Source organism: Pelophylax lessonae (genome assembly GCF_965119305.1).
Source record: "Pelophylax lessonae genome assembly, chromosome: 1".
Taxonomy (NCBI): domain Eukaryota; kingdom Metazoa; phylum Chordata; class Amphibia; order Anura; family Ranidae; genus Pelophylax; species Pelophylax lessonae.
Genome location: NC_138768.1, coordinates 177,087,208 through 177,112,079, shown reverse-complemented (window position 1 = coordinate 177,112,079; position 24,872 = coordinate 177,087,208). Strand labels below are relative to the sequence as shown.

The following is a 24,872-nucleotide window of genomic DNA, read 5'->3' as shown; positions in this document are numbered from 1 at the left end:
AGACTTCTAAGAATTCTACACCTTCAGAGCCTGAAGACAGATATCAGACATAGAACAGTGAACTCTGGCAAAGTTTTCTTTTGTACATACACAAACATATGCATCTCTATGCAGCCACAATCAAAATTTCATGAGATCAGTTAATACACAATTCCAAGATCTGCCTTTGAGCTGCGGTGACGTAGCCTTCCTAAAAGGCTGTGGAAAAAAACTAGATCACCGCTTACTAGGCTGAAAAAGGAGACCGGTATCTGAAAAACCCAAGTGATATATTTAAATAAATGCCTTAGTTTTTATTACCAATGGGGTGAAAGGTATGCTTTACAGCTGCTGGTTCACCCTTTTTTTTTTTTTTTCAAAAAGGAAGCACTCAGCTTAGCTAAAAAAAAGTTTGGTTTTGGCAGTCAGACAAAACCAAAAGGCAATGGATTTAAGAACGAAAGAGAAAGTTAACATTGTTGTGAAGCAAACATTTCATGAAAAATGCAATTCATCAACATAAAAATGGGGGAAAAAAAAAAAAAAAACTTCTGGTATCTATAAAAATTCCAATTAATGGAACTACCTGAACATTTTCAAGTAGATGCAGTCTGATAATTTTGGTAGCACAATATATGGAAGATTACCTATTTCTTTTTTAAATATGCTCTTGGTATAAGTATACAGCACTACATATAAGCGATCTAATGAATGAATTGTTGATCCAGAGAGAATATTCTCAGGTGAAATTGGTCTAAAGTAAAAGAAAATACTTGGAAAAATGATTTATATGGAAATGGCTGTATGCAAACTAGGTCTTGCCAGCAGGGGGGGGTCCAAGTTCTTTTTGAACCACTGTATTAGACATGTACTACACCCCCCATTATAATTACAGGAATACAGCATTAGGAAGTTGTGTGTTGCAGTTAAGGCATGACGGAATCTAATTCTCAGCAGCATGCAAATTTTACAGTGGCCTACAACTGGTTTAGCACAGAGAAACTGATGGCAGCTGTTGATTTGGTGAAGAAATTCTTATTCCTTGGCACTAGCTAATGTACATAAAAGGAATGTGTTTCGTTAAATTGGTGGTTTAATATGGTAGGTAAATACATTCAGTTTGCCACAATGTCATTTAAACACAAGCACACATTCAGCCTAGAGTCCAGGTTTCAGACGTGAAAAAACAGAAACCAACTCCTCAAAACACAATTGTCATTAAACTTGTAAGAAATGTAAAAAATAAGGCACATTGTTTTTGATATGGTTATTTAGGAATCAGATAAACATTAATTCTCAACTGGACCTCTGAATATCTAAAATCACCTCCATGTTGAAAAGCAATGGTAAAAATTGCACAGATCCCAAACTTTCAGGTAATACATATCAATCAAAAAAACAAAACAAAACAAAACAAAAAAAAAAAAAAGATTGCACATTAGTTCTTACAATAATTATACAAAAAAAAACATAGGTCTTCAAAATTAAACAATTCTTTTCAAAAGATTGCTATGAGGTCCTATTTTTGGTTAAACCACCTTCCAAATAAAGTCATCTTCTGCTACAGGTTACACCTATTGATTACAGCTATCCCAAGAAACAAAATATATCCAAACAATATTTCTTTGTTCATACTGTAAATTAAAATAGTAAAAATTATATAAGCCCAACTTTAAAGAGAACCAGAGAATTTTATAAAAATTTAATTTGTTTTAATTGTGCAGCTTTACCTCTCAGGAATAATCATTTGTCTTTAACAACTTTGTACCTCTCAGAGCATAAGCATTAGCTGTGTCACAAGGTAAGCCCTCAAAGAAGTTGAATCTCCAACCTCATTTCCATTCTGCAAATATATATTCTCTTTGGGCTGCTTAAGGATGGTAAAAATGTAAAAACCATTAGGCTTGCTATACAGTCCTTTTTAGGAGCTCAATAGCACTCAAATCAAAATGCTAGAATTGAACTGCTAAACAGATGGAACAATTGGCTTACCACTGTGTAGGCTACACAAGAAGCGTAAAGAATGAGGTCAACTGCACAGATTTTGAGCATTGTGCAATCACACAAGATTTTTCATGACTATATGCTACTGTTGTAGCTTATAGCACATGAAGCCATTCATTTTGTTTAGTGATTTCCTAATGATGTTGATTTATCTTTAATAGTTCAGTTGCACTATAAAATCACTAATCACCTGTAAGCTTGTTTTCCTATAAACAGGGCAGCACTTTTGTAATCCTTTTCTAAGCACCTTCTTTCCTTGCAGACCTGAGGCAAGATATAGGACAGCCTCTAAGGATATTCAGCCCAATACTGAGCTGATCAACTCTAGGAGGAAAGAGGAATACAGCACAAGAAGTAAAGCGGTGCTGTTTTACAAATAAATGGGTAAAGACTAAGATTATAATTAATGTGACATGCTCTCTTTGAAACACGCCTTGCTAAAGTATTATTTCTGAATCACATTTTTAGATTAATTATGCAAAATAACATTTACAGCATTATTTATTAACACAGATCAAGCACTTCTGATTTACTTTTCTTAACAGCAATGCTAGATGGGCAAATTTACATTTTTTTTAAAATCTCCCCGTTTGCTTAACTGCATCAAACAAAACGAATGTGGATTGAAACTCTTATCACATGAGTGTGATCGAAAACTTGATTGCCAATAAACAGAGAAGCAGCAAACAAATTATAAACAAAAATGTACGCAAATCAGACCGCCTGTTCGCAAAGTCTATGCAACAGTTTTTATGTGCATTTGTAACCCCTGTGCCTGTAAATCCTGAGTAGTAAGGTGCAAAAGGTATACGGATGAATTGCCACTGAAATGAGATCTATTTAAACTTTAAACATACACAATTAAGAAGTGGTGCGGGGAAGGTTTTATTTTGTCATAGTGCTACTTTCAGAGCAACAGTGGGAGGATTTAATAAATAAGCTTGCCCAATTATAATAAACCTGTCTCTCTGCTCTGGATTATCACTGCCTTGTTTTGAGACAGAATAAACATTCCCTACATAATGTAAAATTGCCCATCAGACACTGACTTGAAGCAGTTTCAATGCAAATAATTTGGGTCATCAGTTCTACTACATTTGTCAATTACTTTTAGTGATGGGAGGGTCAATCATGTTGGAATTAAATGCACAGACTGCTTACTTGCGCAAGCTGACGTACGGTTACCTTTTTGTCAACAAATTGCCTAACTTATTTTATTACCACACAGTTCCAAGAGGTAAGTTGATATAACTGACAGCCATAAAGAAGGCTGTGACAAAAACCATGGAGAGGGTGAGTGAAATGCTAGAAAGATGTAGGGAAGGAAGTTATCCTACACAGAAACCAGTTAAAATTAAAGGGACATAATGGTTTTGCAGTAATCTGAACAGATTGCCTAAAACAGGCCACCATATTAAACAGCATTTGGCAACATACTGACTGGTAACTTTAACCAACTTCAGTCAGCCTTGAGTGTCTCTGCAGATGTTCTTTGTTTCCGGTTTTAAAGATCAATTCTGTGGCTCTCCAATTGTAACAATTTTTTGGCCACTTGCTTCAAGTGTGTTTGCTTCACTTGACAGAATACATTTCGTAAAGTGTATTTTTACCATCTTAATATTTGACTTTAGAATTAGAAAGAACAAAGGAAATCAATTAAGAGTCTAGACATTCAGGTTCTCTAAAAAGAAAAAAAAAGAAGAAAAGAAAAAAAATATACTTCATGTACTGGATGAAGGTGGTGTAAAACATGGCTTCTCTTGGAGGTGTTGCCAACAGAAAATGTTGAAAGTAAATCCTCACAGTGTCCAGAAGCTGGTATAGCAATGTGCTTCTTTATTGCATGTAACACACAAGAGAACGTTGTTGCTTACAGCAAAGTTCATCTCAGTTTTACTCGAAATGTGCTAATGTCCATGGGGCTCATGGTGACCATGCTTATGTTTTGAGCATCTGTAGATGTATGCATTAAGGATAAGGTTGATGATTTGAGACTCTCAACTTTAAATCCACTGAAAAGTTCATAAAACGAAATCTGAAAACACAGAGAAAGAAAAGCACAATCAATTCTCATATTTATATATGCATATACACACACACACAGTAATATATATATATATATATATATATATATATATATATATATAAAAAGGTTACAGCCCTTCACATTTATATTTTATCATCATAATACACTTTGGGATCAGAATAACTTCTAATCAATATATTAGCATAAAGTACTATCATACAAACATATACAGAAGTGTCTGCTGACTAGGGCTGTCTAGTTCTCAAAGACAATGAAACTAAAGTCTAACTCCATCTTTAACAGATTACATGCTACACCCATATTTAGGGTGCAACACATACCTCTTGCTAAGCCCCCACACTTGTAGTCCATAGACACTGATCGTGGGTGCAATAATTTGCAGGCTCCTGTGAAAAACTAAAAAATGCACATTTTTTTTTCCTACAAAAATATGAGCATGTGTTATCTTTGTCTTAAAACGTAAACTTAGCCTTTAAGTACTATTCATAATATTGTTTTTTTTAATTTGCACTAACCGTTACCTTTTCAGGACAAGCTTTTGGAATTTTCACTCCTTTTGTCACTTAAGCAGTGCTGATACACAAATGTGTAGTATTAGTCATTACTTCTAGTGTCAAATAGAATTATTACTTGTAGTTCAAAATTTTTTTCCCAAGTATTTAGTCCCCTTCAAAAACCAAAACATTTAAGTATTCCATACCATGGTCTGGTTGTGAGGAATGATGTGCAGTAGATATCTTATGTTCTTTATAGTGTGTCTTTGTACATTCATTCTGTTTTGTAATTTCTGTCCTGTTTCACTAATGTAATATCTCTGGTCGCACTTGTTGCATTGAATAAGGTACAGCTTTTCTTCCCTTTTTCCTAATTCTGTATTTTTGCACGTTTCATGGTACAGAACACAATAGGATACTAAACAGTGAGTGGTGTTTGGATACTCTACATTATTTTATTTTTGGGAAAATTAAGTAAAGTAAAAGTTACAGGTGACAAAAGGAATTTAAGAACATTTGATGTGTCACTCTACGAAGGCACTAAAAAAAGGAGGTAGTTTTATTATAGGTTGAGATTGTGCGAATTATGATTTTTGCGAAGAGAAATGACAGGGTGTGTCGGTTACCTACAGTATTGGTGGAGCATGTCTCATGAGCTAAGAGACTCTGACATGCATTTTATTTTTGATGATTGGGGTTAAGGTTGTATGAAACTTGGGAGCCTGGTGTCTGAGGCATTTGCTGTTCAAATCACACATGTAAGGTACTGCTGCGATCATTAAGGTGAGAGCAATAATTCTAGCACTAGACCTCCTCTGTAACTCTAAACAGGTAACCTGTAAATATTTTGAAAGCGTCACTTATGGAGATTCTTAAATACCGTAGTTTATCGCCATTCCACGAGGGTACACGCAACTTTAAAGCATGACATGTTTAATAGCAATTTTTTTGGCGCAACATCTATCACATCATACAAAAAATAGGGCTAATTAGGCTTTAATGTTTTTTTTTAATTCATTAAAGTGTATTTTTTCAAAGAAAATTGAGTTTAAAAGACTGCTTCGCAAATACAGTGTAACAAAATGTGGCAATGACCGCTATTTTATTCTTTAGGGTCTCTGCTAAAAATATATAAATGTTTGGGGGTTCCAAGTGATTTTCTAGCAAATAATGCTGATTTTTACCTAAGAAAATGTCAGAAAAAGCAAGGGTCAGAAAGTGGTTAATATTGTTGCAATGTCCAAACCATGAGAAGAATACTTCATACTATTTCATTATTAACAGTTTTATTTAACAGAGGAGTGGTGGGAAGTTTATGCAGAATGCATCTTTGAGGTCAGATGGAATGTATATTTCCTCAAATATTTAATTGCCTTTAAGAACAATTTCAATTTATAGTTTTGTTGTAATTGGGTTTTCAGGTTGGTCAGTATTAAGAGCCTCACTGCTTCAGACCTTGAAAAATGTATTATCGGACTTCAAATTCCTGTTGTAGATTGGGTAGGGAGAGGATACGATTGGTCAGGGAGAATACATGATCATATGCAAATATTTTGTTATTTTCCCATTTGCAGGCCTTGAATGTTTGACTTATCCCAAAGGGCTCTAGAGTAAGCAGGAAGTGAAGCTGCGACAAGAGGCAGCCCTGTCTAGTCCCATTCAAAATTAAAAAAGATTGGGGAAGATTGTATTCACTTTAAAGTCATTGCAAAGTCTCTTTTGAAAAAAAATAAAAACAACAAAAAAAGTGTTATACTTACCTACTCTGTGAAGTAGTTTTGCACAAAGTGGCCCCGGATCATTCTCTTCTTGGGTCCCTCTTTGGTGCTCCTAGCCCCTCCCTCCTGTTCAGTGACCCCACAGCAAGCAGCTTGCTATGGGGGAAACTGAGCCAAGTCACAGGTCTGTGTGTCCAGACAGAGCCACAACCTCGCTCTGCCCCCTCTATTGCCTGATAGCTGACTTTGATTGACAGCAGCGGGAGCCAATCACACCGCTCTGCTGTCTCAGCCAATGAGGAGGGGAATCCCAGGCAGCTGAGACACTCCGGCAACATCGCTGGATAAAGATGGGCTCAGGTAAGTTTTAGGGGGGGTTCTGTACACAGGTTTTTTCTATCCTAATGCATTAAGATAAAACAAGAAAAAAAAAAAAAACATCCTTCTGCCTTTACAATCCCTTTAACTAATGCTATCAGCATGGAGTAAATGAAATGGATCCATTGTCCATTGCTGCATTACTGTTATCCCCTAGGGCAATATACATTGTCTGGCCAAAAAAAAAAAAAAAAAAGTCACACACTCTAATATTTAGTTGGCTTTGATTATGGCACGCATTCGCTGTGGCATTGCTTCGATAAGCTTCTGCAATGTCACAAGATTTATTTCCGTCCAGTGTTGCATTAATTTTTTACCAAGATCTTGTATCGATGATGGGAGAGTCGGACCACTGCGCAAAGCCTTCTCCAGCACATGCCAAAGATTCTAAATGGGGTTAAGTTCTGGACTCTATGGTGGCCAATCCATGTGTGAAAATGATGTCTCATGCTCCCGGAACCACTCTCACAATTTGAGCACAATGAATCCTGGCATTTTCATCTCTGAAAATGCCCGTGCCATCAGTGGAGAAAAACTCCATTGATGGAATAACCTGGTCATTCAGTGTATTCAGGTAGACAGCTGACCTCATTCTTTGGGCACATGCAGTAACTATCCAATAGGATAGTAACTGTATGCTCAGGTTAGTTGGTTGCTTAGTTAATTCCAGATGGCAACTTTTTTTTGGCCAGGCAGTGTATATAAGAACTTGAATGTAGACCCTATCAAATGCCTTCTTGGTATCAGTGGCTAACAGGAGGCATGTAATGAAGTAGATGGATCAGGTTAAGTTAATTGGTTGTATTATCCTGGGTCTCTCGTATGACTACATAACCAACTATGTCTAGATTTATTATTGAAGATGGGGAAAGTGACGGGTAGTTAGAATTAGGGCTGCAACTAACGATTATTTTAATAATCGATTAGTTGACGATTATTTTTTCGATTAATCGATTAATCGGATAAAATAATAAAAAAAAACTCAATATGCCTTTTTTTTCATTTATTTAAAATAATAATGAGCAAACAGAGTGTAAGTGCCGGTTCACACTTGTGCGATGCTGGAAGGCTGCGTATTCGCAGCCTGTTCCCGCATCGCATCCGCACAAGAGGCAGTTCACACTGCCATATGCGATACGCAGGGGTGTCAATTAAATGTTAACGACACCCCCAGTTTGATTGCATATCGCAGTGCAATCTGACAGTTCGCACAGGATCGGATCGCACAAGTGTGAACCACTGCGTGATCCGATCCTGATGCGGCTGAAAAAAAGGGTCATGTGCGACTTTTGTGCGGGTGCAGTGCGAATCAGCGCACCCGCAGTAGTGTGCCGGTTCACACTTGTGCGGTTTGCGAGATCGCATGTAATTCGGAGCGCACTGCTCCTAAATTACATGCGATCTCCTGTGCGGATGCGAGTTCAGCCATACAATTTGTATGGCTGAATTCGCAGCGCATCCGCAGCAAACTCGCACATGAGGCATTTTTTGATCCGCCTCAGGATCGGATCGCACAGTGGTTCACACTTGTGCGATCCGATCCTGTGCGAACTGTCAGATCGCACTGCGATATGCGATCAAACTGGGGGTGTCGTTAACATTTAATGGACACCCCCTGCGTATCGCATATGGCAGTGTGAACTGCCTCTTGTGTGGATGCGATGCGGGAACACGCTGCATATTCGCAGCCTTCCCGCATCACACAAATGTGAACCGGGACTTATACCAAAACTTTTTTTTTTTTTCTTCTTAATTAAGCTCCTATATACTGTAAATAATATAATAAATGCTTATCTAGATAAAAGAGTTAATATTCCTTATAAGGTACAATATTATAATAGAAAAATAAGTGAATAAAAACATCCATGTCAGCCATGGATATGAAATAGGCAGCATAGAAAGACCCCCTATATGTGCTATATGGACGTTTTTAATCACTTATTTTTCTATTAGAATATTGCACTTTATAAGGAATATTAACTCTTATCTGGAGAAGCTTTTATTATATTTTTTGCAGGCTGCATTGCATGGACAGGACACTGTAGCTCTAATCTCGGCACTCACGTTAACTTCTGCTGCTTCTGTGCTCTTTTCTGCCTCCCCTCGATCTGACTCACTCCCTCACTGACCTCAGCAAGAGGGCAGAGAGGAAAGGCAGAGAGGAAAGGAGGGGGAGGAGGGAGGAGAAGGGAGGGGGGAGGAGGGAGGAGAAGGGAGGGGGGAAGTCACGGAAGTGCAGAGCTGTGAGAGAGAGAGATAGCCGTCGGCTTCACACTGCAGACAGCTCGCTGACAAGCGGGGAAAGTTCACAATGCAGCACAACTAATCGACGGAGCAACTAATCGATAATGACAATCGTTGACAACGATTGTAATTATCGATTATTATCGATTTAGTCAATTAGTTGTTTCAGCCCTAGTTAGAATTTTGGTGAATATTTAGAAATGTGCAGTATATTTAAATGTGAGATTGAGTGATGGCTAGCACAAGACATTGCATTCTTTACCCTCCCTTGGGATAACAGATATGTTGGCTTTTAGAAATTTCAGAGCAGAGTAGTGGTAGTGGGTTAGTTAATAGAGGGTTGACACTAAACCAGTGGCTTCATTTATTGCCATGTTCATAAATGGACATCTGCATTGTGAGACATCTGCCTTAGCTTTTTATAAGTTAATAGAATTGACCAGTTTTCTCAAACAGATCTCAACTCACTCTCTCTACACATCATGTTTATTTTAATTGGTTGATTCCAGATAGTAAATCTCTTTAAGCAGCACCCATAGTTTAGCGTCCCTTTCATTTTTGACCCTAAGCCCATGTTTAATTAAGAATTCTCTGATGTAAGCTTTATGTGCCTCCCATATCTGCATAGGCGAACTTTCTAGTGATACATTATTGTGCCTAGCCCTTTGATTACATCTGCTAGGATCTGGGTGTTTTGGAACAAGTTTCTTCTCACTCTCCAGTTCCAGGATAGGGTAGTGGTATTGTGTGTATGTTTTTTTTGTGTAAATGAAGAAGGATCCGACTCAAAGATATTTCCTATGTTGAATTTAGTGCATAGGGACATGTGTTGATGCAGGATTTCAAAAAAAGGTAATTAAGGGAATATACTATACGTGGAGAGGAGTACAGTCTGCAGGGTCTGGGTGGTGGAACTGACAAATATTGATTAGGTGTGTATGATGTATGGATTGGAGAATGGCTTTACAGGTGGCAAGAATGATGGAAGTGGAACCAGATAGGGTGTTTGTATCAAGATTCAGCAGGGCGTTAAACTGCACCCAACACAATGGGGGTTCCCTTCCGAGAAGGTGGATTGCTTAACCATAATAGACTTTAGGTTGGAATCACCCCAAGGAGAGTATGCTATTTCACCTAGATATCTGGAACCAAGTAATTCCTAAGGGCCATCTTGTTCCTCTATCCCATAGTTTTCCCCTTTCGACTGGTAATTTGGAAACTACAGTTCTTTAACCTTAACCATTGATAAGGAGAGGCTGCAAAGTTGATGTAAAGGATTATATCTTACCCATTGAGGAGGCCCAAACCCCACAGGGCCCCACCACCCATCTGCAAAACAAAAACTGGTCTAGTTTGGTATAATGTGGTTGGAAATGTAAAGATACATTAACCACTTCTGAAGGTTTTATCCCCTTAATGACCAGGCCATTTTTGTGCAATACGGCACTGCGTTACTTTAACTGACAATTGCGCGGTCATGCACCGCTATACCGAATACTGGAATAAAATAGGGCAGTAGGAGTATAATTGCTCCATCAAAGTCTATGGGACCCAATTGTCATGGCTGCATTATAATGTCCTCTTTGATTGTGTAATGATGCCCCCAGCATAGCACATCTCGGAGGATGTCAGATCTGGCATTACACAACCCCAGGGCACAATGTATTAAATCCAATTCCAGTTCTGCAGTGGGTGAATTCCCCACAATGTTGCTGAATATAGCTACAACTGTAGCTTTAAGGCCAACGCCCATTGTAGCCTCCAGGATGCCTCAGAGCATGATGTTGTTACAACAGCTTTTGTCTTCTAGCAGCAACTGCTGGTGGGCAGCTATAATAATCTCAAGAGGGAAAAACTATGACTCCTGCAAGGCGGAAGTTGTCTCGAAGGGCAGGCACTCTATTCTCTGTATTGGTGGGTTCAGGGCTTTTTTTCCCCTCAGAGAATAGGTGCAGGAACTCTAATCAGCTCTCCACCTTCAACCCCGCCATTGTAGTAAGTGGCGCCAAATCTGCCTAGGTCCAAAAAGTCAGAGTACCGCACTTAGGAGCACAAAGCACACAGGGCTCAGGAAAGTACTCTGCAGTGATGAGGTGTTTGTATCACACAGGGCACGGGACAAAAAAATAAAATATCAGCACAATGGACAGTACTTGCATTTCTCCCACCCATGTAACCATCTATTACTCACCTCTGTGCCCCCCCATTCAAACCTCATCTCTGCAACCCATTTGCACAGCTCACCTATGCTACCTATCTGCAGCTTACCTCTTCTCCCCGTTCACAGCTTACCAATTCTTCCCTCTGTCCGCAGCTTACTTCTCCCCCTCCCCAGCTCACCCTGTCCGCTGCTTACTTCTCCCCCTCCCCAGCTCACCACTTCCAACACCCGCACCCCCCCCCATCCACAGCTCACCATTTCTCCCCACCCCCCGTCCACAACTTGCCACCTCTTCCCCCTGTCCGCAACTCACCTCTTCTCTCCCATCCCCCCCTCATCCGCAGCTCACCACTTCAACCCCCCGTCCGCAGCAGCACCACTTCTCCCCCAGTCCATAACTTACCACTTCTTCCCCTGTCCCCAGTTCACCTTAGCACCCCCCAAAACTCACCTTTGTACCCCCCCCATCAACAACTCAATTCAGCACCTCCTCATCCACAGCTTACACCCCCAGTCCACAACTACAGCTTGTCTCTACCCTTCCATATTTCACTTCTGCACCCCATCTAATGATTACCCCAATCCACAGCTCTTATCTCTTTAATCCACGTTCACCTCACCTCTTTACCCCCTGTCACCTCTAAACAACCTGCCAACCCCCTTTTCCAGCTCTTGCCCATGTACCACCTCCCCACTACTCAGCTCTCGCTATGCACAACCTCTCCCCATTTCTAGCTATCACAACTTTACCCCCCTCTTCACAAATTCACCCCCACTGTGGTTCACAGCTGTCACCTCCCCCACAGCTGCCTCTCTGCACAACCACTCACCTCCCTTCTCCATTTCCCTTCAAGGTTTTCACTCAGCTACTCTCAATAGCTTGCGGTGCAGCCGTCACTGGTCCTTTAAGAGCATGTGGGCTTTTTTCCAACGCAGTGCAGTCCCACCCCCGCCCCCTGCCTGTCAGACCTGTGTTACACAGAGCCAAGTTTTAAAACTTCCCTCGGCTCTGTGCTACAGATTTGACAGGCGGGACGAGAGCAGCAGGGCGGGACAAGAGCAGCAGGGCGGAAGGAGAGCAGCAGGGCGGGAGGAGAGCAGCAGGGCGGGAGGAGAGCAGCAGGGCGGGAGGAGAGCAGCAGGGCGGGAGGAGAGCAGCAGGGCGGGAGGAGAGCAGCAGGGTGGGGCTGGGTGGGAGGAGAGCAGCAGGGCGGGGCTGGGCGGGAGGAGAGCAGCTGGGCGGGAGGAGAGCAGCAGGGCGGGGCTGGGCGGGAGGAGAGCAGCAGGGCGGGGCTGGGCGGGAGGAGAGCAGCAGGGCGGGGCTGGGCGGGAGGAGAGCAGCAGGGCGGGGCTGGGCAGGAGGAGAGCAGCAGGGCGGGGCTGGGCGGGAGGAGAGCAGCAGGGCGGGGCTGGGCGGGAGGAGAGCAGCAGGGCGGGGCTGGGTGGGAGGAGAGCAGCAGGGTGGGGCTGGGAGGGAGGAGAGCAGCAGGGTGGGGCTGGGAGGGAGCTGTAGCTCCTTGAAAAAAAAAATGCAGCGGCCGCACAGTGTGGGGACTCAAGGCACCCACTGACACATGCACTGTTCTACATGTATCACGAGTGCCTGGAAATAGGACACAAAAGCCAATGGAGGAAAACTTCCTTTTGTGTTCAGTGACAGGATGAGAGGACAGGGCTGCCAGAGGTGGCGGAACGCTGTTCCGCCACGTTCTGGCAGAAAAAAAGGCCTGGGTGGCTTGTTTGATATTATTTACTAGTTTTTGCAGTGAAAGCTTGAACCGCTGAGCATCTATCCACGTCTTCTCTGGTAGACAGGCGTTCCTGCATTTACAGGTCAGCTTTTGTGGGGGAATCAAAGCATCAGAGCTCGTAGTTCCCTAGGAATGAGAACAGAAGGTGGCTCTGCATCTCCACAGATGCTCAAACATAAGATTAGAATTCAGGCAAATGGGGGTTTGGGACCTTTGGTTCCAATGATATGACTAGAAAGTCCCGAGTCTCTGACATAGTAGAGCAGTAGGCTCAGCATCAGTGTTGGGTAAATTATCCCTTTCCTAAAACCAATGGGAGGAAGATGGAATTGGCACCATCTTGTTCTCTGTCTGAGTCTTGGTGCTTGTACTAGTAAGAGTTGGATGTCAAAGATCACAGAGGTGCAAAAAAGGTCTTTGGGATCTTCTCGGTTTAGATGTAAATGGGTTTAGGCATTGGGGGTTTAGGATAAGCTGGAAATGTTACCTCCTGCGGGTGCTTTTTCGTGCTCTCATGGTCAACCATGCCTTATGAAGGTTGCTTTTTTTTGTGTGAGACCCTTTTAAATGGATTGATGTGGCTGCACAATTTGCAGCAATTTTTATTGCAAGGTTTTGTTTTCTTTTTTTTGTGTCCCTGTAGAATGAAGTTACCTGCTGAATTATTTATATCTGAGGATTTAGGACAGTACTGCATCTGAAAACTGAATGGTTCGTGCAATTAAAACAAGATCACGGACAATACTATGTTGTCGCAAGTGCACTAGATATGGGTACCATCACCTTAAGCATGATCTAAGATTTCATACAAACATTTGAAAGAATCACAATTCTAAAAAGCTGTGGTGAACAGTGCTGCTGGTTACTAATGCTTTGCCGTGCTGCCATCTTACGTTTTTTTTTTTTTTTTAATTATGCCCAGAAATACATCAAACTATTTTTTTTAGGATTTCCAAGCCAAAGAAAACCTCTGGTACATATAATACATTTTAGAGTTAAACATCGTGGCTGCTACATGTAGCAATACCCCAATTGTTTAGCTGGCGAAGTCCTAAAGTTCACAAAAGCTGAGAGATCAGAAAAAAATTGCACAATACTCTTCTTTGAAGTGAAATACCTTTCCCTGAGATGTAGAGCAGAAAAGCCCAAGTTCTTTATTTGCAAACATGCAATCAAATCCTTTCCTATGCAGAATTAGTGCTGCCTCTTCTGATGGCCCCACCTGAATGCAAGGATAAAGACATAATTCCGTTTAGAAATATTGCTTGACAAAACAGTGACACTTTCTTTTACGTTAAATTCATAACTTATGCATGCCAGAAAAAAAATCATAACTTATGCATGCCAGAAAAGCATAACTAGTTCTGCATATTTCAAATAACACTAAACAATTCTATGCCTTAATGCTCAATTTAAACGGCCCACTTGTATTTCACTACACAAAGCCATACAGTGCCTTGCAAAAGTATTCACCCCCCTTGAGTTTTTCCCTTTTTTGTTACATTATAGCCTTAAGCTCAATGTTTTGTTAATCTGAATTTTATGTGCTGGATCAGAAAACAATAGTCTAAGTTGGTGAAGTGAAATGAGAAAAATACATAAAACAATTTTTTAGAAATAGAAACCAGAAAATTGTCATGTGCATATGTATTCACATGCTTTGTTATAAAGCTCATAAAAATCTCTGGTGTAACCAATTACCTTCTTCAGAAGTCACATAATTAGTGAAATGATGTCCACCTGTGTGCAATCTAAGTGTCACATGATCTGCCATTACATATACACACCTTTTTTCAAAGGCCCCAGAGGCACAACTAACCAAACGCTGCCAAGAAGACCAAGGAATTCTCCAAACAAGTAAGGGACAATGTTGTTGAGAAGTATAAGTCAGGGTTAGGTTATAAAAAAATTCCAAATCTTTGATGATCCCCAGGAGCACCATCAAATCTATCATAACCAAATGGAAAGAACATGGCACAACAGGAAACCTGCCAAGAGAAGGCCACCCACCAAAACTCACGGACTGGGCAAGGAGGGCATTAATCAGGGAGGCAGCACAGAGACTAAGGTATTGAAGAAAGAATTCCGCGCTAATGGATCTAATTGTGTGGTTGGCTGCAGCCTACCCCAAAAATATAGTAAAACTATATCTGAAAGTGGAGAAGATATTAGGGTAATTGGCGCTGCCAAATGCTAAATTAAAATGTAAAAGTGTGTCTCATAGATCTAGGTACAATAAAATGTTCCGAAACAGTTATTGCTGTAGGTGGTGGTCCCTATAATGTAACTAATGGTCTTGATGGTAAGCCACAATAAATATTTGAAGATGTCAATAAATTAATAATAAAAATTGACCATTCATCAATAAATATCACAAATAAATACTTGGTAGCAATACATTAATAAGGCAACCCAATCAATAAAAGCAGTGAAGTATCTCAAAGTTCAAAGGGTAGTGACTCTTAAAACAATTGGTGTGAACACTAGGTGGCAGTGTTGATCAAAATTAAGTAGAGATGTCTGAGTGACTGGAAAGTGCCAGGTGCTATAATTAAGTCACAAATCTAAGTGAAGTGCCAAAAAATGGGTGTCTAAGTGAAATCAAATAAATATAGAAACAAGCCAAGTAGTATAAAAATGCATATGATGTGCCAAGTGGATGATAAAAAACAATTAAATAGGTGAATTTATGGTGGTTGAATAAATATGAATATAAATAATAATAAATTAGTCCATGTTAAAAATGAAAAAAAGTCCAAAGCAAAATATATGCTCAATATAATAGTCCAAAAACGTGCAATATGGTGATAGGACGTGCCAAAGAAAATCGCATGGATAGAGGGGGTGTCTCCTGGTGTGGATCAGGATGTGGGTGCTGGGTGAGGGAATTCCGTGCTCCCCTTCCTAAAAAGCCCGCACTCACCAGAGAGCGGCACCCCTACAGGGGTAACCAGCGTTGGATAATTGGGGTAAACCCCGATGAACCTCGGTGAGCCTCTCCTTTCCTGGTGGGACCAGTGGTATTTCCTCCCTCAAATGGTAGGTAATGGGGATGAGCGATGGGGGTAATGAGCAGCGCTCCAGCAAGGATGATGTCCGGGATTATATGGGTAAAGAAACACTCATATAGTGAAGTACCGTAATGTATATTCTTTTATTAAACAGATAAAATCAAGTACTCACATTTAAAAACCGGATAAAACGTCTGTAAGAAAGTAGGGACCGCGAACCCCTCGTATAGCGGTATATCCGGACGCCGTGCGCCTCAACGGCCGGATGTGCGTCTCAAGGTGCGGAACTGACGTGCCTACGCTCTACGCGTTTCGTCATAAGACTGACGTCATCAGGAGCAGCGTGAGGCTACGTGAGTCCCGCTAGTATAAATCCTAAAACGTTGCCCGGCAACCGGAACAAGCGCCCAATCAGAAAAAGTATACTAGCGCGTCATCAGTTGGTGGGCAGATGTGGTTAATGCAAAACTGCATAGAACTTGAAGCTCCACCCAATTTGGATTTTTCGACCAATGGGTTTTTAAATAGAGCCATAATCAGCAGTTGCTATGTAAAAGAGGAAAAACTGTTTATTTATTTACCGATAATTTAAATAGGTGACAGAGGAATATGTCGGGACCGTCCGAATTAGTGGTTGAGTATTAAGTGATAAATATGAGGAATTAAAATAAAAGAACCATTAAAAGATAAAAGATATAATCGGGAAGATAAAAACTTTGTCATATGTGTTTTGAATCTAATTAAAACCTATGATACAAATGGTAAGTATTAAGGAGAAAGGTAAAAAATTGTCTATATGTATATATATGTTATAAGACTAAGTATACGGTAAAAGTGGGCATATATAAAGAGAATAAAATGTGAAATTGATGTAATATTGTGGCTTAAAATATGATAATATAATTACAATATAGTTCCAATGGCCTAATTAGTCTGGTGATGGCACTAATGACAAGGGGAATATTACAACTTTTCTAATTCTCTAAATACAAAAGCCAAGTTGAGTAAGTGTATATACTATTATAATACAGTATATTAGCGGGAATAAATATATTAAATAATGAGTCTTATAAAAGGGATAATATAGACCTCTAGCTATGTATAAACAACTAATAATAACATATTAAATGTAAAATGACCCAAATGATGTTTAAAAATGGTAATGGTGTTAGAAATACAAGGGATCTTGTATATGCATCGGGATACCATGAGTATCACGGTGTAATGTATATTATTATTAATGAGATATTGGAAGGCAATTGTGTTCCTGTGGACAGGCAACTGTGATACATACTATATAAAACAAATAGCAGAAAAAATGATAACAGGATATCATATAAGTATGCATAAAGGCATATATATCATTATTAAATATCTCATGTGCTAATACCTAGGTGACATGTGGTATACCATAAAGACCAAACCATAAATAACAATTAAATTGGTTCAAAGGGTGTGTCAAAAAATAAAATAAAATAAAAATAATAAGCTGTAGTGTGTTGCACTGTATAGTGTTAATCTCTGTTTTATCTAAATGTGCTCGATGGTGAGACCAAGATAAAGTGGATTATTGACAAGTATATTAGTGAATGATTCTATAGTGATGGGTGTATCTATATTTAGATATTAGTATGTGAAAGGAGTGGTATATAAAAAATATGTATAAGTGTTGCCATATAGTGATGTTAGTCCAATTGGAGCTTAAGACCACTGATATTGGTAAATTAAGAACATAGAAAAACTTTATTAAAAAGACTAAAAACGTGTAGCTGCACTAAAAATCAGAGATAAAGCAATTCAAGTCAATATCAAGGTTAAGTCCTCCGGGTTGAAGAGATTCGAGCAAGTAAATCCACTTAGTTTCGTTTTGTGAGATTTTTCTAGTTTTATTCTCACCTCTCCAATGTTCCTTTATACTGTCTATACCATAGAAAATCAGCCCTCTAGGGTTCCGATTGTGAACCTCCTTAAAATGTCTTGATAAACTGTGTTTGGGAAAACCCCTCTTTATATTTCCAATATGTTCTCTGATACGAACCATTAAAGGCCTAGTGGTCCTCCCTATATATTGAAGTTTACAAGGACATTCGACAATATAAGTTACATGTGTACTATGGCATGTGATCAGATTTTTTATTTTAAAAGTTTTCTTGTTTACATTGGACTTAAATTGTGTGATCTTCTTTTTCTGTGCTGTGTTATTTCTGCAGGCTAAACAATTACGACAGCGAACGAATCCTTTCATATCTGGAAAGAGTTTCACTTCCTTTGGGGGATTAATGACATTATGAACAAGTCTGTTTCTCAGTGTAGGTGCCCTACGATATATAAATTTCGGCCTACTTGGTAATATTTTGGAGAAGACTTTGTCCGATTTTAAAATAGGCCAGTACTTTTTAAAAATCTTTTCTAATGACTTATATTGTTTATTAAAACCAGTTATAAAAGCATATTCCAAGTTGTTGTCATTATTTCGAATTTTCGTTTTTAATAGTTCGTCTCTAGGCATATTTTTAATATTATCTATTGTTTTCTCTAAAATCAGTCTGTCGTATCCTTTTTCCTCAAATCGTTTAGTTAGTTTTTCTGCTTGTGTCTCGAAATCCTCAATATTAGTGCAATTTCTTCTAATCCTCATGTATTGTCCTTTGGGTATGTTTTGTTTCCATTTTGGATGGTGGCAGCTGGAGGTCGGGATATAACCATTTTTATCCGTGGGCTTAAAAAAGGTTCTGGTCTGTATTCTGTCTTCCTTTTTGAAAATCTGTAAATCCAAAAAATCGATTTGTTGTTGGTCATAATTGGCTGTAAATTTAATCCCATAGGGGTTATTATTAAGTTGTTCTATAAAATTGTCTAAAGTGTCTTGTGCTCCTTCCCATACTAAAAAAATGTCATCTATGTATCTACGGTAAAACTGTAATTGTGGAATATTTTTTCCGTAGACCATCCTCTCCTCTAGCATATTCATAAAAATGTTGGCCACGCTGGGGGCATAACGTGCCCCCATGGCCACACCTTTTGTTTGTAGATAAAATGTCTTGTTATACCAGAAATAGTTTTTCTCCATGGCAAGTTGTAGTCCTTCTAAAATGTAGTTGATCTGTACTTGTCTTAGGTCTGTTTCCTCCGATAAAGCCTTTCTGACACTCTCAATTCCATCCTTCTGGTCTATGCTGGTGTAAAGTGAATTTGCGTCAATAGTCACCAGGATCTGTGTTTCTGTTGTTGTAAATCCTTGCAATTCTTTGATCAGTTGGGTGCTATCTTTTAAATATGATGTTCCGTTACTAACTAGTGGTTGAAGAAATGTATCCAAATATTCACCAAGTCGTGAGAAAAGTGACTCGATCCCGCTAACTATTGGCCTCCCTGGTGGTTTGTCCAACCTTTTGTGAAGTTTGGGGAGATAGTAGATGACGGGTGTCTTTGCTGCTTTTGGGAGTAGGTATGTGGCTTCCTTTTCTGTTAGTATTCCCAATTTCGTGCCTTTCTTGATGTAGGCTTCTAATTTTTTCTTGTATTCCCTCTTTGGGTTCTTGGATAATTGTTTATATGTACCAGGAACACTCAAGAGATTATGCATCTCATTTTCATAATCCTGTTTTCTAATAATCACAAGACCCCCTCCCTTGTCGGCTGGGCGTATAATCACATTTTTCTTCTTTTCAATTTCTGCTATGGTATTCCAGATTTTATTTTCTTTATTGTTATATGTTTTTAGGTTCTTAATATCATGTTCTACCATCTTCTTGAATGCCTGCATGCATTCATTATTTGGAACTTTGGGGTTGAAAGTGGAGCGGTTCCTTAATTTGGTATGTTTAAAAGAGTTGTTGTTGTCGGTGGCCCTCTGAGTTCCATTCATGTTAATGAACTTTTTAATATTTAATTTCCTTAAAAATCTCTGTACATCAATATATGCTTCAAATTTGTCTAAATTCTTGTTGGGGGCATACTTTAATCCTAAATCTAAAATTTCCAATTCCTCTTGTGTAAAAACAGTGTCAGTGAGATTAAAAATTCCTTCTCCTAATATTCTCTTCTTCGTTTTCTTTCTCCCCCCACGTTTCCCTCTGGTCCGTTTCCTCCTTCCCATCGGTTGTTCCAAGTATTCGGCCTCCCAATATTCTGTTGGAAAGAGTTGGGATTCCTCCAACCTCTCTGGTATGGTATTCCTTGGTGGTAGGTGTTGCCTATAGGTCTGTTGTAATCCATGGGTCTTGGGGGTCCTCTCCAGTTTTGTACTCGTGGTTGGTTGTACCAACCTCCCTGTCTGGGGGGTCTCCCTCTGTTTCTTCCTTGAAAAAAATTCCCTTGTTCATAGGGTCCTTCATTCCTCCTGAATCCTCGGGGTGGGTAGGATCCCCTCTCCATCAAGGGAGAGAATCTATTTGAAGTGGGAATCTGATATCTTGGAGACTCGTAATTTTGGGGGTGTTGATATCTTGGAGATTCATATCTTTGGGGGTATTGGTATCTTGGAGATTCGTATCTCTGGTTGAACGGTCTCCTTGGTTGGTTTCCACGGGGTGTTCTAGGGGGTTCATAGTTTTCCCTGGTTCTCGGTGTTTCCTCTACACGGCTCTCTACGTCCCTCATTGGTCTGAAGGAAAATTCTCTCGGAGTTCTGGGAGTAGGTGCTTCAGATTCGTCCTCTTCTTCGTCTTCATCGGGTGTAGTTTCTCTAGATCCGGTAGGTGGTAAGGTGTTATCTGTAACTTCCATATTCTCATCCACTATGGAGCTTTGCCATTTATAGACCTTGTTATTTTTGTAGTCCAGAATATCTCTATTAAATTTCTTCTGTTTTTTCGCTTGTAAGTCTTTATCATACTTGGCTATAATTGTGGATAGTTCTTTCTCTTTTTCTTTATATTCATTTTGTGTCGAAAAAGGCGTGAGGAGGGTCTTTAGTCTGGTGATGTTGGTTTCTACTTCCTTTAATTTAAATTTTCTTCTTCCAATGATTTGTGTCAATAATTCTGACTCACATCTGTTAAAAACTTGGAACCATTCTTCCATTAGGCCTGGATCAGAAAGGCCATCATTGGGATGTAATTCCCATCTTAATTTGCGTGGGGCCATTCTTTCTTTAATATACATCTCTAAGGTTGAGATGTCCCACCAGACTCTTAATTGTTTCTCTAGGTCATGCCTCAATTGTCTAAAAAGACCATTGAGATCATGGTTGTTAGTGGCTTTCTGTTGATTAAAAACCTCCTCAATTTTTATTTCCCTATTTCCGATGTAATTGAATATATCCATTGCAGCAGAAGAAAACACTAATTAAAGTGTCAGAGAATATTGAAGAAAGAATTCCGCGCTAATGGATCTAATTGTGTGGTTGGCTGCAGCCTACCCCAAAAATATAGTAAAACTATATCTGAAAGTGGAGAAGATATTAGGGTAATTGGCGCTGCCAAATGCTAAATTAAAATGTAAAAGTGTGTCTCATAGATCTAGGTACAATAAAATGTTCCGAAACAGTTATTGCTGTAGGTGGTGGTCCCTATAATGTAACTAATGGTCTTGATGGTAAGCCACAATAAATATTTGAAGATGTCAATAAATTAATAATAAAAATTGACCATTCATCAATAAATATCACAAATAAATACTTGGTAGCAATACATTAATAAGGCAACCCAATCAATAAAAGCAGTGAAGTATCTCAAAGTTCAAAGGGTAGTGACTCTTAAAACAATTGGTGTGAACACTAGGTGGCAGTGTTGATCAAAATTAAGTAGAGATGTCTGAGTGACTGGAAAGTGCCAGGTGCTATAATTAAGTCACAAATCTAAGTGAAGTGCCAAAAAATGGGTGTCTAAGTGAAATCAAATAAATATAGAAACAAGCCAAGTAGTATAAAAATGCATATGATGTGCCAAGTGGATGATAAAAAACAATTAAATAGGTGAATTTATGGTGGTTGAATAAATATGAATATAAATAATAATAAATTAGTCCATGTTAAAAATGAAAAAAAGTCCAAAGCAAAATATATGCTCAATATAATAGTCCAAAAACGTGCAATATGGTGATAGGACGTGCCAAAGAAAATCGCATGGATAGAGGGGGTGTCTCCTGGTGTGGATCAGGATGTGGGATTAAATTTACAGCCAATTATGACCAACAACAAATCGATTTTTTGGATTTACAGATTTTCAAAAAGGAAGACAGAATACAGACCAGAACCTTTTTTAAGCCCACGGATAAAAATGGTTATATCCCGACCTCCAGCTGCCACCATCCAAAATGGAAACAAAACATACCCAAAGGACAATACATGAGGATTAGAAGAAATTGCACTAATATTGAGGATTTCGAGACACAAGCAGAAAAACTAACTAAACGATTTGAGGAAAAAGGATACGACAGACTGATTTTAGAGAAAACAATAGATAATATTAAAAATATGCCTAGAGACGAACTATTAAAAACGAAAATTCGAAATAATGACAACAACTTGGAATATGCTTTTATAACTGGTTTTAATAAACAATATAAGTCATTAGAAAAGATTTTTAAAAAGTACTGGCCTATTTTAAAATCGGACAAAGTCTTCTCCAAAATATTACCAAGTAGGCCGAAATTTATATATCGTAGGGCACCTACACTGAGAAACAGACTTGTTCATAATGTCATTAATCCCCCAAAGGAAGTGAAACTCTTTCCAGATATGAAAGGATTCGTTCGCTGTCGTAATTGTTTAGCCTGCAGAAATAACACAGCACAGAAAAAGAAGATCACACAATTTAAGTCCAATGTAAACAAGAAAACTTTTAAAATAAAAAATCTGATCACATGCCATAGTACACATGTAACTTATATTGTCGAATGTCCTTGTAAACTTCAATATATAGGGAGGACCACTAGGCCTTTAATGGTTCGTATCAGAGAACATATTGGAAATATAAAGAGGGGTTTTCCCAAACACAGTTTATCAAGACATTTTAAGGAGGTTCACAATCGGAACCCTAGAGGGCTGATTTTCTATGGTATAGACAGTATAAAGGAACATTGGAGAGGTGAGAATAAAACTAGAAAAATCTCACAAAACGAAACTAAGTGGATTTACTTGCTCGAATCTCTTCAACCCGGAGGACTTAACCTTGATATTGACTTGAATTGCTTTATCTCTGATTTTTAGTGCAGCTACACGTTTTTAGTCTTTTTAATAAAGTTTTTCTATGTTCTTAATTTACCAATATCAGTGGTCTTAAGCTCCAATTGGACTAACATCACTATATGGCAACACTTATACATATTTTTTATATACCACTCCTTTCACATACTAATATCTAAATATAGATACACCCATCACTATAGAATCATTCACTAATATACTTGTCAATAATCCACTTTATCTTGGTCTCACCATCGAGCACATTTAGATAAAACAGAGATTAACACTATACAGTGCAACACACTACAGCTTATTATTTTTATTTTATTTTATTTTTTGACACACCCTTTGAACCAATTTAATTGTTATTTATGGTTTGGTCTTTATGGTATACCACATGTCACCTAGGTATTAGCACATGAGATATTTAATAATGATATATATGCCTTTATGCATACTTATATGATATCCTGTTATCATTTTTTCTGCTATTTGTTTTATATAGTATGTATCACAGTTGCCTGTCCACAGGAACACAATTGCCTTCCAATATCTCATTAATAATAATATACATTACACCGTGATACTCATGGTATCCCGATGCATATACAAGATCCCTTGTATTTCTAACACCATTACCATTTTTAAACATCATTTGGGTCATTTTACATTTAATATGTTATTATTAGTTGTTTATACATAGCTAGAGGTCTATATTATCCCTTTTATAAGACTCATTATTTAATATATTTATTCCCGCTAATATACTGTATTATAATAGTATATACACTTACTCAACTTGGCTTTTGTATTTAGAGAATTAGAAAAGTTGTAATATTCCCCTTGTCATTAGTGCCATCACCAGACTAATTAGGCCATTGGAACTATATTGTAATTATATTATCATATTTTAAGCCACAATATTACATCAATTTCACATTTTATTCTCTTTATATATGCCCACTTTTACCGTATACTTAGTCTTATAACATATATATACATATAGACAATTTTTTACCTTTCTCCTTAATACTTACCATTTGTATCATAGGTTTTAATTAGATTCAAAACACATATGACAAAGTTTTTATCTTCCCGATTATATCTTTTATCTTTTAATGGTTCTTTTATTTTAATTCCTCATATTTATCACTTAATACTCAACCACTAATTCGGACGGTCCCGACATATTCCTCTGTCACCTATTTAAATTATCGGTAAATAAATAAACAGTTTTTCCTCTTTTACATAGCAACTGCTGATTATGGCTCTATTTAAAAACCCATTGGTCGAAAAATCCAAATTGGGTGGAGCTTCAAGTTCTATGCAGTTTTGCATTAACCACATCTGCCCACCAACTGATGACGCGCTAGTATACTTTTTCTGATTGGGCGCTTGTTCCGGTTGCCGGGCAACGTTTTAGGATTTATACTAGCGGGACTCACGTAGCCTCACGCTGCTCCTGATGACGTCAGTCTTATGACGAAACGCGTAGAGCGTAGGCACGTCAGTTCCGCACCTTGAGACGCACATCCGGCCGTTGAGGCGCACGGCGTCCGGATATACCGCTATACGAGGGGTTCGCGGTCCCTACTTTCTTACAGACGTTTTATCCGGTTTTTAAATGTGAGTACTTGATTTTATCTGTTTAATAAAAGAATATACATTACGGTACTTCACTATATGAGTGTTTCTTTACCCATATAATCCCGGACATCATCCTTGCTGGAGCGCTGCTCATTACCCCCATCGCTCATCCCCATTACCTACCATTTGAGGGAGGAAATACCACTGGTCCCACCAGGAAAGGAGAGGCTCACCGAGGTTCATCGGGGTTTACCCCAATTATCCAACGCTGGTTACCCCTGTAGGGGTGCCGCTCTCTGGTGAGTGCGGGCTTTTTAGGAAGGGGAGCACGGAATTCCCTCACCCAGCACCCACATCCTGATCCACACC

The 24,872-nt window shown here is 38.9% G+C and overlaps 1 protein-coding gene across 1 annotated transcript in view; it reads right to left on the bottom strand.

Annotated features, from left to right (window-relative positions):
- Window positions 1–3,344: 3,344 nt before the first annotated feature.
- MAN2A1 (mannosidase alpha class 2A member 1) overlaps window positions 3,345–24,872 on the bottom strand; it is a 370,906-nt gene continuing 349,378 nt past the window's right edge. Inside the window, exons 21-22 of the mRNA XM_082259950.1 lie at window positions 13,894–13,998; window positions 3,345–4,018 (exon numbers count right to left, since the gene is read on the bottom strand). Coding sequence (XP_082116076.1) covers window positions 3,866–4,018; window positions 13,894–13,998 — 258 coding nt within the window. The 3' untranslated portion in view covers window positions 3,345–3,865. The remainder of the gene's footprint in view (window positions 4,019–13,893; window positions 13,999–24,872) is intronic.